Source organism: Saimiri boliviensis, chromosome 9 (genome assembly GCF_048565385.1).
Source record: "Saimiri boliviensis isolate mSaiBol1 chromosome 9, mSaiBol1.pri, whole genome shotgun sequence".
In the NCBI taxonomy this organism is placed as follows: Eukaryota; Metazoa; Chordata; class Mammalia; order Primates; family Cebidae; genus Saimiri; species Saimiri boliviensis.
The window spans coordinates 63470624-63490891 of record NC_133457.1 but is presented as its reverse complement, the minus strand read 5'-3'; the positions used below and the strand labels follow the sequence as shown (position 1 = coordinate 63490891).

The window sequence follows — 20268 nt, the reverse complement described above, 5'->3', positions numbered from 1 at the left end:
TTCCTCTAATTTGTGACAGTTTCTTAGTTTCTTCTCCTTGACAGTTTTGAAGAGTGCTGGTCAGGTATTTTGCTGCATATTCCTCAAATAGGTTTGTCTGATGTTTTCTCATTCTAGACTGAAGTTACAGATTTGGAGGAAGAATACCTCACTGATTATATGCTCATCTTGCTGCATTGTATCAAGGGGTGTATCAGTCTTATGAATGTCTTATTAATAGTGATGTTAACCTTGGTCATTTGGTAGAGGAGGTGCATTAAAAGTCGTTATTTTTCCTTTCATACTCTACTCATCAGACTTGAGTCAGTAAGTCTAGCTCACACTCATAAAGTTTCAAACATTACTGTATTTTTCATTTCTGGCATTGCTATTTCTTTTGTCATAGTCACAGTCTTTTCTTGTGGCTTTGATTTCTTCTCTTATGATTTTAATTATTTTCAATATACTTAATTTTATATCTTTTCAGATTATCACTATATTACCTAAATCTCTTGGGCACTAATCCTTCTGCTTGTGTCTGCTAACCAGTTCATAATGCATTGTTTCACTGTGTGTTTCTTAATTTTGGATTGTGACCTTATCTTCAGTGGGGCATTATGTTCAGGAATTCAATGGGAGCTAGAGTTTAAGTGTTCTTCCAGTGCAGCTCTGTGACTGCTTCTCACAAAAATAAAAGTGATTTGTTTTTTTTAACGTTCTAATCCTGTGGGTTCCTGGATAACATAGGTAGTATATAGACTCTAAACGTGTAGAATGTCCAGGTTGAAGGGCTTGATTATTCAGGAGAGATTTTTGATGTCTGTTAGTGATGACTGACAGTTTTCACTCTTGTCTATCCTTTTACTGAGGATACAGACACCTGAAGTTCTTACTTTTAAGAATCTCAGTTCAAACTCCCCACGGGGTGGGCCCAAGATCTCAATTCCAGTCTTCACATGGGAGTTACAAATCCAAGTTAGTGGGTTATCAGAATGAATAATGACTCACTGAAGACCGTCACAGGATTTGTTCACAAGTATTTCTTCTTTAATTTAGGGCTTTCCTCATTATTTCTGGCATCTGAGAATCTTTAAGTTGAATAGATTTTTTTTTTTTTTTTTTTTTTTTTTTGAGACGGAGTTTCGCTCTTGCTACCCAGGCTGGAGTGCAATGGCGCGACCTCGGCTCACCGCAACCTCCGCCTCCTGGGCTCAGGCAATTCTCCTGCCTCAGCCTCCTGAGTAGCTGGGATTACAGGCACGTGCCACCATGCCCAGCTAATTTTTTGTATCTTTAGTAGAGACGGGGTTTCACCATGTTCACCAGGATGGTCTCGATCTCTCGACCTCGTGATCCACCCGCCTCAGCCTCCCAAAGTGCTGGGATTACAGGCTTGAGCCACCGCGCCCGGCTAGTTGAATAGATTTTATCTGGCATTTCTAGTTATTCATAGCAAGAGAAGTTTGTTTCTTTAATCAACTAATTTGGTAAAAAAAAGTGTTCCCTGTCTTTTTTAACTGTTTACTCCGAAACAGAAAAAATATTATAAAACACAGGTATAGATTTTGCTACCTGTTTTTTTGGCCCTTTCCAACATTTCCAACAATAAATTCGGAAGCCTTATTACATATGCTACAGATGTGATCAACAATATCAGAGTCTTTCCCTTTTAATGATCTTTAGAGAAACAAAAATTAAAGAACTCAGTGCTTAGAAGCTGAGTGGAATATATATGTAAAACAGACAAATAAGCTTCAGAGGAAAAAGAGCCCTAAATTAGGAATCAGGACTTTGAGATTCAGGTCCTACCCCTATGAGTAAGTACCAGGTGACCTCAAAAATAAAAGGTTGTGTCCAACGTTCAACGATTATGTTTCATTCACGAAGCTACACACATTAGATGTTCTTATTTATTTGCTTACTTGCCATTCAATCTGTCTAATATTGACAAGGAAGCTATCTGAATTTTTGGTCTACTTACTAAAATACTTTTCTAACATGGAAATAAATATGATTATTTGACACTAAATATAAATTTTCTATGTGTCTTTCCTTTATTAATACTGTAAATGGCATTAAGACATCCATTTATAAGTTTTAAATGCAAACTGAAAACAAACCTCTCGACTAACTTGGCATTTATTAATACAGAATTCACAATGTACAACTTTATAAGGAATTAATCAGGAAAAAGCTGAACTACTTAGGGTACACTGTATGCTACAAAGAGGGCAGAAATCATTTCCAATCTAGTATAATGGTCTCTGTATACTTTCTTAAAGTTTATATTTAGTTCATTTGAATATGTACAAATCATTTCCTGTACATACATGTGTGTGATTCTTAGACTTCTTCATGTAAACTTTTTCTCATATTTTACCTTTTTTCTGGATCTTTTTGAAGGCACAATGAAATCATTTTTCTAAATGATTTTCCATATTTTTTCAGCATTTCTTTATCTTGAACACCAGTTTCCAAAGAAGGAGGATCATTCTGCAGTGTCAGCATTAAAACCTGTAAGAATTTTCGGTATACTATAAACCTGTGAGGACTCAGTAAAGTTTAACTATTGTGGTCAACATTTTTCAATATAGGCACCCCACACCAACAAATAACATTTTATCTTCTATCTAAATCAATTGTTTAAAACCCAGAATTATTATGTGTATTTCACATAAATAATATGCTGTAGATCAGACGTCCCCAAACTTCTTACACAGGGGGCCAGTTCACTGTCCCTCAGACCATTGGAGGGCCGCCACATACTGTGCTCCTCTCACTGACCACCAATGAAAGAGGTGCCCCTTCCTGAAGTGTGGCAGGGGGCCGGATAAATGGCCTCAGGGGGCCGCACGCGGTCCTGACCGTAGTTTGGGGACGCCTGCTATAGATGTTTAGCTTCTCAATACACGCACACAATGGAGTATTATTCAGCACTAAAAAGCAAGAAAATTCTGCAATATACTACAACATGGATGAACTCTGGGGACATTATGCTAAGTGAAATACTAGTCATGTAAAAATAAACATTGTATGATTCCACTTTTATGAGGTATTGAGAGTAGTCAAATCATGGAGACAAACAATGGGCTGAGAAAGAGTGGGAATCAAGAGTTACTATTTAATGGGTACAGAGTTCCAGTTTTCAAATGAAAAGAGTTTGGATATAGATGATAGTGATAACTGCACAACATTATGAATGCATTTAATACCACTGAACTATACACTCAAAATGGTTAAAGATGATAGTCAATTTTATGGTATGCGTATTTTGCCACAATAAAAAAAAATTAAAAGACTGGCAAATGGTTCTGAAAAGGAATTGGGACTTGAGCTGGGGTAGTATTTGGAATATGAACCTCACCTTCATTGGTGGATATTTATGATAAGGAGCTGCCCCTGTGGCCAATTCAATTGCTGTAATTCCAAAACTCCAAATATCAGCTTTGAAATCATAACCTCGGACCTGCAAGAACAGATTTGCATGATTATTTTTAATCAACATAAAAGGACTTTTAAAAGTTAGGTTCTGAGGCCAGGCACAGTGGCTCATGCCTATAATCCTAGCACTGTGAGAGGCTGAGGTGGGAGGATTAGGTGGGCTTGAAACCAGGAGATCAAGACCAGCCTGGGCAACATGGGGAGACCCCATCTCCACAAAAAAAATTTTTTTTAATTAGCTAGGAGTGATGATGGTTACACCTGCAGTCCAGCTACTTGGGAGGCTAGCTCGAGCCCAGGAGTTGAAGGCTGCAATGAGCCATGATGGCACCACTGTACTCCAGAGTGAGCGAGAGAGCAAGACTCTGTCTCTAAAAATAAACAAAGAAAAATGCTAGCTTCTAATGTATACCAAGAACAATGAAAGTGTTCGTAAGCATTAAACCAGTAAAATGAAGTAGGCAAAAGAAAAAAAAAATAAATAAAAAAAATAAAAATAAAAAAAAATAAAAAAAAAAAAATGAAGTAGGCAAAAGCTAACTATATCTGGTAACAGAAAAAATAAAGACACAACCTGAATGTTCATCAACAGTGAAGAAATTGTTAATTATGGTATATTAAAAAAAATTAGTCAATTAAAAGCAATATGTATTAATACTATATGAACATATAAGAAACATTTGTTATAAAACATGAAGAAAAAAAACAAAATTGCTCATGAGTCCTAAAACTTTTACAAACAGTAAACTACTGGAAAGAACTAAAACAAAATGTTTTGTAGTGGGGTAGCTATTTTGTTTTCCAAAGGATCTACATTATGGCACCTTAATTTCCACAATGAAAAAGTTACAAAGATTGTGAATACTTTTAAACTTTTTAGAGTGAATATGTTGCAAAATTTCTCTACTTATACACTGTCACCAGCATATTAAATGGCTATAAATTTTAATTTTCTATCCTAAGCAATATAGGAGAAATAGGTTTGGGGAGTGTGTAGTGTGAAAGACTAAAAGTAAGGATCAACAGTCTGTGCTGCCTTGTCCCCTGGTAAAACTAAAGGGCCTTTAGTGACCTAGGTACAAGTTCCCCTCCCCACTCTGCTCTTGCAGATAATGTCTCCTAGCCCAACAATCCTCCTTAGCAAATGACCATGTACAGTTCCTGCTTGGCCCTGAGAAACAGGTTTCAGCTCCCTGTCAGTCAATCATATGTTCTCAAGGAAACCAAGGGCCATCACACTCTGTTGGTACTACAAACCCCGTCTCTAAAGCCCCTTCTCATTCATTCTGCTACTGAGTGCAACCCCACTGGTCCAGCATGGCAGGCAGTGTTCTCCTCCCCAGGTTGTGAGTGTATGTGACTAAGAGATGGCTGTCAATCTCATCTGTCCAGTGTCAGGTGTTGTGCGTTCAGCCATTCCCTTAACTTTACAGTGGAAATCCTTCCCTCACCAACAGGGTGAATGGAGGTGATTAAAACAGAGTAAAAATGAATTTAGTTTGTCGCATACTGAGTCTGATATACCTATAAGGCATTTATGTGAAGCATTTATTAAGAACTAGAAATATCTATATGGGGGTTTTGGAAAAAAAACTGGACATAATTTAGAAATCATTAATAAGAAGCGCAAATGGGAATACCTAGTGACTATCTGCAGTCAGAGAAGAGAAAAATTCAAGAATAAGGTCATGGGAAGCAGCACCATTCAGGAGAATGAGAACCAGCAAAGTCAGAGGAATGGCTTGACAAACAAGACAAGAATGAAGAAACAACATTAAGAAGGCTAGGAACGTGAATAAAGTTGGCATGGTCAACAGTTTCAAATATCACCAATAGGACAAGTAAGATAAGGAGTAAGAAATGAGCTCTGGATTTGAGAAGTAGCAGAGTTTCCTTAAAATGATGGGATGAGTGACACCAGACTGCAACTGCTTGAAGAGGAAATGGGAAATGGGAACATAGAGACAACCAGTCCTTCAAGAAACACGGCAATAAATCTCGATGTAAATATTAGTCTAATTTGTACTAATAAAATTAATACAAACCTTGATTATATTATTCCTGAGTTTCATATATCCTTTGCAAAGTCCTAGAGTGTTTTTGTTGTTTGTTTTCAAGAGTGGACTAAAGTGCTAACCAAGAAACAGGGACATGTTTCCCAAAGCTAACCTGGTATGCCAAAGAAAAGCAAACACTTAAGTTTTCTCAGTTTCATAACAAAGCCCTAATCCATTTAAAACAGAAAAATAGACACAGTACCTGTTCCATAACTTCAGGTGCCATCCAACAAGGGGTGCCAACAAAGGTCTTTCTCACTTTATTTCGGGTAATATCACCACCAGTTGCTAAAAAAGCACTAACCCCAAAGTCTGAAACAGAATACAACAGTAAGGTTGTATGAAAGTGCATCAACTCTCATAAATGAATAGGAGAACAATAAAATGTAGTCACCATCCTATATATAAGATAAGAAGCATGATAGTTTCTCATCTTTTTGCTGAACTTCTTGGCTAAATTAAGACATAGCTTAGACTGGGAGCAGTGGCTCACGCCTATAATCCCAATACTCTTGGGAGGCCAAGGCAGGAGGCTCAGTAAGTAGTTTATCTTCACAAAACAAAAAAACAAAAAAGACATAGTTTAGCAGGTGCCTCACTCCATTCCTCTCCACCCTGACATGTTATCATGTTCTCAGATTTTCCTCCTTGCTCTAATCCATTCTACATACCACTATTAGATTCATTCATTCATTCATTCATTCATTCATTCATTTTTAAATTATCACTTTGACATGGCCCCTTCAGCTCAAAAAATCCTACAGAATAAAATTCAACCTTTTTAGCTTAGTATTCAAAGAGCTCTCAAGAATTTGGCCCCAAATAAATTAAAGTTCATAATTCTTAATATATATCCTAACTTCCTTCACCTCTTAGTAGATATATGACAATGGGAAACTTAGTTCACTTCTCTAAGCCTCAGGATTTTCTCTACAAAGATTTTATCCCACAATACTGAAGCCAAAGTACCAGTCACTGATAAGGAGGACTGCTTGTCTCATAAGGATCCCTCTTTTTCTGTAAATAGCCTTGGGTGTGTGTACTCCCTTACCTTGACCCCTGGGCATACCTGATTTGAGCCAGAGTTAGACACCTTAATCCAAGGTAGGCCTATCTTAAATCTTCTAGAATGTGACGCTTGAATGGACAGACAAGGAAACTAAGGGTCAATGAAGCTGAGCCATGCTAACAGTATCCTGAAGGTCACCAGCACAACTGGGTTCCTGCCCATTCTGAGGCTTAACTGTTAAGTGGATTTTTCTATTCTGTGTACTTCCTAGTTTATTTCAATAATTCCTGCTTTGTTAAGTCACCCTGTGATAATTTCCAATACAACCAAAAGAACTTTAACTAATATAGTGAGGCTCTTATATACCTTATCCAACTTTTGTACACCTTTTCTGACTCCACTTTTGTGTCTGTTCCAGAACACTCTGCATTATGTAAAATGAGCCCATATTTGTCCATAATTTATTGTATTTTCAAATTTATTTGTTTTCATAATTTCTATTTTATACTTTTTTTTCAATTTGAAAATACAATAAATTATGGACAAACTGATTGTGAAGGATAATTTTAGCTGGTAAACTTTAAAATTCCAGATTCAGAAGTCTATGAATTCTGCCACTTTCAAGCAATTTATTAAAAAAATTGCTTGTCTATACAGTACAATTTAAAAATAACAAGTCTATACAGGTTTAAAAAAATAATAATTTTGTCTGAATGTACTTAGAATTATGAAAAATAATTTTAAAAAACACAATAATCTTGGCTGGGCACAGTGGCTCATTCCTGTAATCCCAGTACTTCGGGAAGTTGAGGCAGGAGGACCACTTGAGGCCAAAAGTTCGAGACCAGCCTGGGCAACAAACACAGTGAGGTGAGACCTCATGCCTATAAAAAATAGAAAATTAGCTGGGCATGGTGGCGGGCACCTGTAGTCCTAGCTCCTTGGGAGGCTGAGGTAGGAGGACTGCTTGAGCCTAAGAGTTGGAGGCTGCAGTGAGCTACATTCACCCCACTGCACTCTGGCCTGGATGATAGAGCAAGACCCTTTCTCTAAAATAATAATACTAACAGTTTTCAATGCTCGTAATCTGGCAAATTTCTAAGAACTTTGAAATGTTGTTCCACCTGTAACAACAATAATAAAGTAAACATTTTAAAGTGCACTTGAAAGGGGAAAAAGTACATTCAGTGCATTCAGCTCTGCCACTAGTCAGCTGAACTTGGGGAGGTATTTCCAATCTTTGTGCTACAATTTCTTTATCTATGAAAAGGAGGCAATAACAGTACCTACTCAACAAGGTTGTTGTTGAGGATTAAATGAATTAATAATATACTTGGAATAGTCCCTGTTATATATTTTAATACTAAACACTCAATAAGTACTAGGTATTTTTATCACTAACAAGAAAGAAAGCCATACCTTAAAATACTTTAATATGATAAAGACTCAAACAACTTACACACAACATATTTTTTAGGTTCAATTATAAAGAGTTTTTACTTTTTAAAAACCTACTAAAAACCTTCAAGTAGCTTTCAAATATTCAGAATTTTAAACACAGAACTTAATAATGATCCAGAATTTTTGGATCTTCAGCTAAGGAATGCGAGACTATCCACTTTACCAAAATATTCTCGTTAAACAACCTGCACAGCTACAATGCCAAGGAAACATTATCAATCCAACTATAAAATTAAGAACGGAAACCAAAGAGCAAAAATGCCATTTGCCTTTTGTTTTAAATTGCCAACTAAAGAGAAACAGTAACTTAAATGTGAAAAAAAAAAATCACTTAGCTCCTTCGTTATACAATTTCAGTTAAAGTACAAGATGGACTTTGGTACCTACTATGTGACAGGATCAACAGTAATGATCAGGCCGGGCATGGTGGCTCACGCCTATAATCCCAGCACTTTGGGAGGCTGACACAGGCTGATCACCTGAGGTCGGGAGTTCGAGACTAGCCTGACCAACAGAGAGAAACCCCTTCTCTACTAAAAATACAAAATTAGCTGGGTATGGTGGTGCATGCCTGTAATCCCAGCTACTCAGGAGGCTGGGGCAGAAGAACCCCAGAAGGGAAATTTGGCGGTGAGCTGAGATTGCACCACTGCAACCAGCCTGGGCAACAAGAGCGAAACTCCATCTCAAAAAAAAAAAAAGAAAAAAAGTAATGATCAAGGAAGACAAGGTCCCCTCAGTCTTTTGTGCAACTTCTAAATACAGAAGGTGGAATCAGGCAATTATAATATATTATAATAAGTGCTATCTATAATAAGATGTGAAAAAATTAGAAACCCCTAAACTATAAAACCCTTAAAACATAAGAGAAAAGCTTCATGACACTGGAGTTAGCAATGATTTCTTAGATATAATACCAAATTCCAGGCAATAAAAAAAGTAGATAATCAAAATTTTAAAACTTTTGTGCATCAAAGGTCACTATCAACAGAGTGAAAGGCAACCCACAGACTGGGAGAATATATTTTGCAAATCATACATCTGATAAGGGATTGACATCCAAAATATGTAAAGAACTCCTACAATTCAACAACAACCACAAACACTCCAATTTAAAAATGGGCAAAGGAATTAAGTAGTCATTTCTCCAAAAAAGGTATACAAATGGCCTTAAGTACATGAAAAGATGTTCAATATCACTAATCAATAGAGTAATACAAATCCAATCACAATGAGGTAGAGGTAGATACCACTTTACATCCCTTAGAATGGCTACCACCTGAAAAACAAAACAAAACAAAACAAAACAAACAAACAAAAAAAACCCCAGAAACTAACAAGTGTTGGTGAAGTGTGGAGAAATTCAATTCCTGTGCGCTCTTGGTGGGATTCCTGTACATTCTTGGTGGGAATGTAAAATGGCACAGCTGTTATGAAAAATAATACATCAATTCCTCAAAAACTTAAACATGGAATAACCATATGATCCAGCAATTCTACTTATGGGTATATACCCAAAAGAAATGAAAGCAAGAAACTCAGACAAATATTTCCACACTCATGTTCATAGCAGCATTATTCACAATGGCCAAAGGTGGAAGCAATTCAAATGTCCATTGATGAATGAATGGATAAACAAAATGCGGCATATAAATACAATGGAATTATTATACAGCTTTTGAAAGTACTGAAATTCTGACATATACTACAACATGAACCTTAAAGACATTATACAAGATGAAATAAAGTCAATCACAAAAGGACAAATACTGTAGGAGCTCACTTAGTTGCTTAAAGTAGTTAAATTCATGGAGACAGAAAGGAGAATGGTGGTCACCCACAGCTGGGGTGAGAGATGGAATGAGGATTACTATTTAGTTGGTACAGTTTCAGTCAAGTAAGATGAACTAGTTCTGAAGGCAGATGGTGCTGACAGCTGGACAACAGGAATGTATTTAATGCCACAGAACCATCAGAACCATACACTTAAAAATGGTTAAGACAGTCAATTTTATGTTATGTATATTTTACCACTACAAAAAATAAAAATAAAAGAGTGAGTCAGGAGGCAGTGTTGGCAAGATCTGGTGACAGACTGAACATGAGTAAAAGGGAGACAGAGAGCAAAGTTGTTCCCAAATTCTTGGTTTGTGCAGGTGGCTGGCTACGGTGCCATTCATACTAGATAAGAAAACCCATGTCCAGTCCATCTCCTACATATTTTTATGATTTATTAATGCTTTCATATGTCACTATAGTTCTATTCATTTTCATCATTATATAGTATTCCAGTATAGGCTGGGCATGGTGGCTCACACCTGTAACACTAGCACTTTGGGAGGCCAAGGTGGGTGAATCACTTGAAGCCAGGAGTTCAGGACCAGCCTGGCCAACATAGAGAAACCTTGTCTCTACCACAAATACGAAAATTAGTCGAGTGGGGTGGCACATGCCTGTAATCCCAGCTACTTAGGAGGCTGAGGCACGAGAATCTCTTGAACCTGGAAGGCAGAGGGTGCAGTGAGCCAACACTGCCCATACCACTGCACTCCAGCCTGGGCAACAGAGTGACACTCTGTGTCCAAAAAAAAAAAAAAAGTATTCCAGTATATAAATTAACCATAATTTACTTATCCATTCACTAATAAAAGGCACTGGGATTACTTCAAACTTATGATTATGAATACTGTGGCACACATACAGACGAGTTTCTCTAGGCTATACACCTAGGAGTCAAAGACTTACAGTACGTGTATCTTCAACTGTAATAAAATGGTTGTACCAATTTATATTCCCATCATCAGAAATGAGATTTATTCCTTGCTTTACACCCACACCAACAATTAGTACTGTCAGATGTTTTTGCCAGGCCAACCAATTTAACATGTTATCACGAATGTTTTACTCTGCATTTAACAAATTACTAGTGTAAGGTTGAGTATCTTTTACTACATTTATATTTGGATGTCTTCATTTGGGAAGTGACTATGCCAGTCTTCTGCCCACTTTTTAGAGCTTTTTTTTTTTTTCCCTCAATGAGTTCTTTATACACTCTACATTTGAGCCCTTTAACAATTACTCATGCTGCAAATATCTTCTCTACTCTGTGGTTTGCCTTTTACTCTGTTAATAGTAAAAAACCATTTGTTCCTCTTTTGATGAGTAGAAGCTGTTAATTTTAAAGGTGTCAAATTTATCAATCTTTCCCTTTATATTAGAACTTTATGTGACTTGGTTAAAATATTTCCTTACCTCACAGATATGAAGATGTTCGCCTAAATTATCTTCTTAAAGATGAAGAAATAATTTAAGGTTTGGGTGATTATCTTCCTCCTGCCAAACACCTGACTGTTCTAGCAGTCTGGGACCAAGCTGAGGTTTTTCTCAGATGATCTGCTTGCTAGACAATCCCTGGGTACGGTCGTTCTGGAGTCTCAGCCTGGAGGAGGGGGTGTTTCATCAGGATAGCCATTTCTGGCAGGCCCTGGACTAAAACTCTTATCTCTTCAGCTCTGAAACTGCCAAGAGCACACCTCCACCAAAAGCACCTCAAGTGCTTTTTCCTAACTGACACTCAATTTCCCCCAGGACAGAAACAGCTCTGTATAACCTCTATTTAACATATTTATTCTTTAAACGCAATGAAGATCCTCGGGTATTTTTCCTTTAAAGGAAAGTACAGAATGCTATGAGAACACGTAGCAGAAGACCCTCATGGAAGTGAGAAGTGATTAGCTGGAAGGAAACAAATAATGGTCAGAAAAAAAATGTCTAAGAGCAGAAATGAAGGATGAGTATGAGAAGATATCTTTAGAGTTGGTGGCATCCTATGATGTGCCCAGAGAGGACGTTTGAATAGAGATGGTCCAGGGAACAGGAAAGAATACTGATTAAGAAAACATAAAAGGTAAGTAATGTGGTTCTACTGACCACTAAATCAAATTTTAAAAATACTAATCATTACCTGCAATCTGTACTGAGCCATCTTCTCCAAGAAGAATGTTTCCAGCTTTCACATCTCTTAAAAAAAAAAAAAAGTTACATATCAAAAAACACCTATTCTTTGGAGTAACATAATTTAAGCAAGTGATTACTATATTCATGTAATACTAACAATATTTAAATGTTCTATTTTATATTAAAGAATATTAAGAGCAATAGTAAAATTTTAGCCACTGGTACAGGAATACAAACATTAAAAAGAAAGCTAGAAAGGTTCTTACTATAATATCTAGAAAACACAAGTGATTAAATATTCTTGATTGGGATAAAAGTGGCAAAAGAATGTGATCCTCACCTAATTCTACATTTTGACATATATCTTTTCCCACACCCCAATGAGTTATCAAAGTTTTAAAATTATCAGCATGCAACTGAAAACAGGGAATATTCTATGCCTGTTAACAAAAAGATGAAAATCATTCAGGCATCTCTATATTTTTAACTATTTATAACAAGTAATACAGGAAAATATTCTTGTTTTAAAAACTTGAACACAACTAAAAAAGCCAAAATCCCTCTGACCATCATTCTCAAGTCTAGTAAGTACTCTCTCCAAAGTTTTCAACTATTATCAGTCTGGTTAATAGAATATATACCTATGACATACCTGGGCTTTTCTCCCAATGTAAATAATATTATACTATCCATTCAAAGCTACAACTTGGGGTTTTTTTTTTTTAGCAAAAACAAATTCTTGGCAAAATTTAAAATCCCCAAATCCTAAGACAGGCAAAACCATTTCTTGATAACCTAGAGAAATTCTCAGAATTTACAAGGAACGTACAAGGGGGTTCTGCTGCAGCATTGTTTGTAATAAAAAAAACCAAAAACTAGTAACAGCCAACAAGAGTAGAAAGGTTAAATTAATTCTATTACATCCATGAAATGAATAATGTTAATCAACATACTGTGACATGAAATGCTAACATACATGATTAAATGAACAGATCAAATAAGAGACCAATGTGGCCGGGCGCAGTGGCGCAAGCCTGTAATCCCAGCACTTTGGGAGGCCGAGGCGGGTGGATCACGAGGTCAAGAGATCGAGACCATCCTGGTCAACATGGTGAAACCCCGTCTCTACTAAAAATTCAAAAATTAGCTGGGCATGGTGGTGTGTGCCTGTAATCCCAGCTACTCAGGAGGCTGAGGCAGGAGAATTGCCTGAACCCAGGAGGCGGAGGTTGCGGTGAGCCGAGATCGTGCCATTGCACTCCAGCCTGGGTAACAAGAATGAAACTCCGTCTCAAAAGAAAAAAAAAAAAGAGACCAATTCATTTTACATGACACCATTAATGTTGCACAAACACACCCCTTTCCCTTGCCAAATGGGATTTTTGTGGAGATTAATGGAATTGAAGTCTAGGGGAACAGTGTTTGAATGCCCTGTGGAAATATAGTCATTTTGTAATTAAAAGTAATTATAATCAAATAAGCAAAAGAAAGGCAGCCCTTGAAGTTACACAAGAAAGAAAAGCAAGTCTAGCTCATGGAAGAACGTCTTATTTGTCACGAAAAGGAGCCAATGAAAAGCACAGCACTCCCCTTTATCCTCCATGTTTAGATATAATCATTCCCTGGCAAACAATGAACAAGGCTTCCATAACTGTGTGCAGCAGCATCATACCACAGTATACAATGCCTTCCTGAATATATACTGAAGCATAAGGAAATCATGTTACTGAATATTTTGTACCGCTTATAAGCCCAAGCAATTTATAGGTTGTTCTCCTGGAGACTGACTTAGTAGAGTGCAGGCCAGCTTGCTTTACTCCATGAACCTAGTTTCAGATTCTAGTAGCTACAAACAGGAGAGAATAGAGGGCATTCTCTTTCCTTTGTGACAAAGATCATCCAACTGAGTCAACCACTAACTTCCAACTCCCTTTTCTGAGCTCATCTAAAAGCCAAGGGGGGAAGAAAAAATAGTTTAGCCACTCCCTAATCTGTGTTTTTACAGAAGGCTGTACTATAATGTTAGCATAGTGTATTACACGATCATATTTCTAGGTTTGTCTCTTTTACTTCATCATGAGCTAGATCTGGGCCTGTAACTTAATACATTACTATAGTCACCTGTAGTTACTTAGCATTATGATCAGTACATAGGAGGCATTCTTCAAATAGGAGGAGATAGTCTTCAAATAGATTTAAATAACTATTTAAATTTTTAACAACTATTACATAACCACTGGGGAGACGACCTGCCTCAAATCCTCTTCCGGAAGAAAAAAAAAAAAGAATATAAAAAAGAAAGAAAGAATGTCAACCAAACACTTAAAAAAAATACTACACTGTTCCCTTCCTCTACCCCAATCCCCACTCCCCACCTCCTAACTCTATTCCAAATGTCAGAGTTATAAACTAATACATTACAGTCAAAGAATGAGAAGAATCTAATTATCCATCAAAAGGAGACCAGTTAAGCTGTGGTATATCTAAACCATAAAATACTATGAATACAAATGAACATACATGTTGATATGGAACTATCTCCAAATAGTTTATTAAGTGAAAAATGAATGCTAAATATGGTATGTGGCCATTTGTATTTTCTTTAAAAGGAAAACAAGACACAGAGACATACATCATGTTTATATGGCAAAAAATGTCTCTCAGGCCGGGTGTGGTGGCTCACCTGTAATCCAAGCACTTTGGAGGCCACGGCGGGCGGATCACCTGAGGTCGGGAGTTCCAGACCAGCCTGACCAACATGGTGAAACCCCGTCTTTAAAAAAAAAAAAATCTCTCAAAGGAGTCACAAGAAAATGGCAACAAGTAATTCCCTTTGGATCAGGGTACTGTGGATTCATAAACGGAAGAAGACTTTATGTTTTAGAACAGTTTTAGATTTAATAAAAGTTGAGAAACGAGTGCCTAGGGTTCCCACACACCTCACACTTAGTTTCCCCTATTATTAACATCTTATATTAATTAGTACAGTACTTTTGCTACAATAAATGAACCAGTATTAATATATCATGATTAAAGTCCACAGTTTATTCAGATTTCTTTAGTTTTTACCTAATGTCCTTTTTTGGTCCCAGGATCCTGCCCAGGATACATATTATATTCAGCTGCCATGTCTCCTTAGGTTCCTTTTGGTTGTGAAACTTTTCACACTTTCTTTGTTTTTAGAGAATCTTGACAGTTTTGAGGTGTAATAGTCAATTATTTTGTAGAATGCCCCTCTACTGGAATGTGTACAATGTTTTTCTCATGGTTAGACTGGTGTCAGGGTATTTTGTAAGGAAAACCATAAAAGGTGTCATTTTCATCACATCATAAGAAAAGCACATAGTATCAATATAATTCAGCACTAGTGATACTGAGAAGACTTATTTTGTACCATATGCCATTTGGTGCTATTTGAATTTTTAAAGCCATATATATATATCACCTACTGAAATCATGTTTTATTAAGTTTTAGTCTTTCATAAGTGAAGAGACAATAATCCATTTGCAGCAGAGCCTGCACTTCAAGTGACTGCTTTTCCTGATCAATTCCCCAGATAATCAATACATGTTTCCCTTTTGAAACCAAAAGTGCAATCTGTAGCATAGTTTCCAGTAGCAAAAGCAGAATAGCATGATTCACTGGACAATAAAAACACCACAGTCTGCCCGCAAACAGGACAACTAACTTTTAAGGAAAAGATTCATAATTAAATATCTGGAAATCAATATAGTTCCCAGTTAAAGAACTTTTTTACTCTGCCACAAGGAACATCAAGCAAGCCAGCAGCTCCAAAAGCTCAATCCTCCAACCTCTCTTAAGTAACAAGAGTGAGTTTTTGTTTTTTACAGCTTAATGCCATTTCTCACATGTCACTGTTGCCCCAAAGTTACACATTCCTCCTAAAATTAAAACAAATATCATAGACATTCTTGACTTTTCATTAATACAGAACACAAGTTTATGCCCATAACTTTTTTATTACTCATCAATAGGCACCATTTATAAAAAACTTGAAAAAGGGTCAAGAAAAGCAGTGAATCAAAACCAAAGCTCTGTAAATACACTGTATTTAAGCATCTTAAACTAACAAAATGTCCAACATTCCTGTCACAGCCAGCCTCTTCAATAGGAAAAATATTTGGGTAGATACACAGAAAAAAGTCTAATTTAGAGATCCATTCATCCTACTCAAAAGCCTCTAAAGCCTAGAAGTCACAGAGAAAACACAGTAGACAGAGAGGAAAATTACTTTACCTGATCTACTAGGCTCACATACAAATCCACCTGAAATCACAAGTGGACTTTGAAAATATGAGAAGTAGCAAGACATACTAAAAATATTTTCCTCTGCTTCCCAGTAAAACAACTTTCTCCTAAGCCTAAGTCTCAGCATATTACAGAGCTGGTTACTGCTAAAGTCTAAGTCCCAATGCTGGACAGGTACAGTGGCTCACACCTGTAATCCCAGCACTTTGGGAGGCTGAGGCAGGTGATCGGCTAACATCAGGAGTTGGAGACTAGCCTGACCAACATGGAGAAACCCCCATCTCTACTAAAAACACAAAATTAGCCAGGTGTGGTGGCACATGCCTGTAATCCCAGCTACTTGAGAGGCTGAGGCAGGAGAATTGTTTCAACCTGGGAGGCAGAGGTTGTGGTGAGCCAAGATCATGCCATTGCATTCCAGCCTGGGCAACAAGAGCAAAACTCCGTCTCAAAAAAAAAAAAATCCCAATGCCAAGGCCTCACTCCAAATCAATTAAATAAATTTCTGGCAGTGGACCCAGGTATCTATACTTTTTAAAGCTTCCCATATTCCAATATGTAGCCAAGGTTGAAAGTCTACAATTTAAAGTGTCAGAGAATTCCCATTCCAGCAAAATGGCAAACTGTGCATTGGAAAACAAACTTTCATCACTACTACCCAGGCCCTTGAGCCAAAACCCTTCCCCTGCTAAACACAAAGAGATGCTGGATAAATTAACATCACACAGCTAGATGCAAAGTAAAGAAAAAATCCTCAAGGTTCAGAAACGAAACAGATACGTAAGAGGCAGAGCAGCAGGTAAGCCCTGGGAGACAGAACAGGGAAACTGGCTGAATGGCTACGGGGCTCAGGTTTTCAAATCCAAACATAATAGAAAATGTGGCACTGGACCGATAGAAGGTTAGGAGCTAGAACTGAAACCCCCTAAAAAAACCAAGACCCTTGAAAGACTAGGCCACAATGAAGATCTGCTTACCAAAGGTAAGACAGTATAGTTATATTAAAATAAGATCTAATTATCTTTATAAAACATTTAAGACCTAATTATCTTTACAATAAATAAGATCTAATTATCTTTAAAACAAAAACATTTCTAAGACTAAAAAGGTCATTTTATAGGCATAAAAAGGTCAATTTATAGGAACAAAAGGAATAATTCACCAGGAAAATACAATCCTCAACCTGTAAGCACCTATAACATCTATCACAGTGTTCAAAGGAGTCATTAAGGTTGTACGTGTTCCTGAGACCATGCCACAGATAGCTGGACAGGTTCCAATGCAACCTGACACTTGGAGCCGTGCTTAAAGGATACTGATTTGCAGGGTGGCTGATACGAAGGACCAGACAGAATGCCCAAGTGAGGTACACACTGTCTAATGCCCAACGAATCCAAACAGAGTGATAGGCCTTCTTTTTGGTGGTGCGGTGAGGGGAGGGGAGGGTCAAAGAGATAGCAGTTTTTCCTCAATTGTCAAAGGAACTAAACGTTGTGAATCTGCCCAAATAATCCCATGAAAGTTTACTTGGCAAGAAGGGCTTTGAATTTTGTTGCATCCATCAACTACCTCTGCTGGCAGAGGTGTAATAATAGTGCAAGTCAGGGCCACTATCTTGCTAATAAACAGGACATCAGGAGATCATCTATACAGGAAAAGCTTTGGACATCAGAAGGTAAAGGAATTTTAGGATATAATCTTATTCAGTTCAATATGTCAGGAGCTTGTCACTTCTGTCTTCACAACAGGAAAAAAAGTTGAACTGAAAATCAACACCTCTTCTTAGATCCATCAAAGACTGAGGTCACAGAGCAAACCGCTGCCTCCAAAAATGTAAAGACAGGAAGACAGAATTACAGTTTAATTGAACAGAGGCCCAGCAGCAGAAGACTACTACTGGAGTCAGTACTAGGCTCAGTGTGGATCAGCTTGAGAGTTAAAAACCTCAGGGGACCCAGTCTAATGGAGACTCATACTCTTGGATGAGTTTTACCTTCCACAGCCCCATGAGGTTCTCAGGGTATAGACAAGAGAAAATTCCTCTAGTTTCTCACAGGAGGCTGAAAAAAGTAATCAATATGAAATACACCCTGAACATTCCATCCTCCCTAACAAAAACCTACCATGAAGGGAAACTATTTTATCAGAGCCCAACCATCTTGGTTGTACCAAAACCTAACCCATCTACAAGAAGAGAAATACCCAGTCTCAGTCCCACCAAGCCTTCCTGCCTCACCTAAGGGGAGAGGGCTGAGAGCACCTGTACAGGTGACAGCCCAGGAGCTCAGGCTCACTAAAAAGACTGAGCTGGGCAGGGGAGACAAAAATCTTGATCTTGATCGAAGACAGAGGAAAAAGAACAGCTTACCAGGAACAAAGGTACAAATTAACACCCCACATCTCAGGCGCCAGGCCACCAGAAGAGAGTAGCGTGAACAAGTGTCAAGAGCAAAAAATAAACAACCTAGAATTCTGTATCCAGCAAAATTATCCTTCAAAAGTGAAGAGAGATACTTCTCTCAGGCAAATAAAAACTGAGGGACTTTGCAGTGAGCAGGCCTGCCTTGCAAGAAATGTGAAAACAATTTCTTGAGAGAGAAGACAACACTCGGATCCACATGAAAAAAAGGAGGAGTATGAGAGAAAAAATACATGAAAATAAAATATTTTATTTCTCTTATTTTTAATTGATCTAACAGTCAACAATTTCTTCAAAATAATAACAGCAACAATGTATTTAATGATTACAACTTGTGGGTAAGTGAAATGAATGACAGTAATATTATAAGGGAGGAATTAGAAATATTCTGCTATAAAGCACTTGTGCTACCCATGAAGCAACAGAGTGTTGTCTGAAAGTGGACTTGGACTTCCTGTAAAAATAGGCTGTATAGGCCAACTACTAAAAAAGGTTTTTAAAAAAGTATAATTGATATCCTACGAGAGGAGAGGAAATGGAATCATATGAAATGCTCAACTGAAACCAAAGAAGAGGCCAGACATGGCAGCACATGCCTGTAAAAAAATCCCAGCACTTTGGAAGGCCAAGACAGGACTGCTTGAGCCCAGGACTTTGAGATCAGCCTGGGTAACATTAGAATTACCTGGGGAACTTATAAGAAGTCCCAATGCCAAAGCGTAGGACCCTGTCTCTATAAAAACAAAAATAAAAAAATAGGCATAGTAATGAGCATCTGTGGGCCCAGCTATTTGGGAGTCTGAGGCAAGAGAATTACTTGAGCCCAAGAGGTCAAAGCTGCAGTGAGTTGTGTTCATGCTGCTGCACTCCAGCCTGAGTGACAGAGTGAGCCCCTGTCAATCAATTAATCAAAAACCAAATATGGAAGAAAAAGAATGAAGGACACAAAAAGATGTAATCTTAAAAATTAATTATTTAACTCTAATCCTTGAGCAAATAGGAAAGCAAAGTCCAGAAAAGTAACTGATTTAAAAAAAAAAAAAATCAGACAACTACAAATTGTAAAGCTGAGGTTTCAATGAGTATTCAGAATATGGAGAAAAAAGCAAGGTCCTATCATACCCCACCAAACATTCATATACACATACACAAATACATACATACACACACACACACACACACCCCTCCCTTGACTGAATTACTCATAGAATAACAGCATTTTTAAAAAATCCATATATGACAGGTAAAAAATCAGTTATCTACAGAAGCATTCCACTCTGGGAAAAAATGAGTAGTAATTCTTTCTAGTTATCTAAATTTTCTAACCTGCTTCAGTCTTACAAAGGAAAAGAAACCTCTTTTTATGAGGATGAATGAGAACACTAACTCTAAAAAATAATGGATACACTAGGAATCTTGGAAACACCTTGGAACCTTGGGTTCCAAAGGTCCCTAATTTATGATGGTTCAGTTTTGACTTTATGATATTTTCTATTTGCAATGGAGTTAAGTCCCAATAAACCCATCCTAAGTTGAGAAGTATCTGTAATCTTAAAACAATACGAATTTCCATCTAAAATTGTACCTAACCAATTCTTTTTTTACCTGGTTAACATATTAAGAGATCACTAAAAATAGGGTATGGCCAAAGAGAAAACATTTGGGAATATTTTTC

The 20268-nt window shown here is 37.3% G+C and overlaps 1 protein-coding gene across 2 annotated transcripts in view; it reads right to left on the bottom strand.

Moving 5' to 3' along the window:
- Nucleotides 1-20268, bottom strand: part of OXSR1 (oxidative stress responsive kinase 1) — a 98512-nt gene that overhangs the window by 34324 nt on the left and 43920 nt on the right. For both annotated transcript variants that reach the window (XM_003930896.4, XM_074406044.1), the window contains 4 exons: nucleotides 11912-11967; nucleotides 5680-5789; nucleotides 3344-3445; nucleotides 2360-2493 (listed from right to left, as the gene is read on the bottom strand). In XM_003930896.4, the coding sequence (XP_003930945.3) occupies nucleotides 2360-2493; nucleotides 3344-3445; nucleotides 5680-5789; nucleotides 11912-11967 (402 nt within the window). The remainder of the gene's footprint in view (nucleotides 1-2359; nucleotides 2494-3343; nucleotides 3446-5679; nucleotides 5790-11911; nucleotides 11968-20268) is intronic.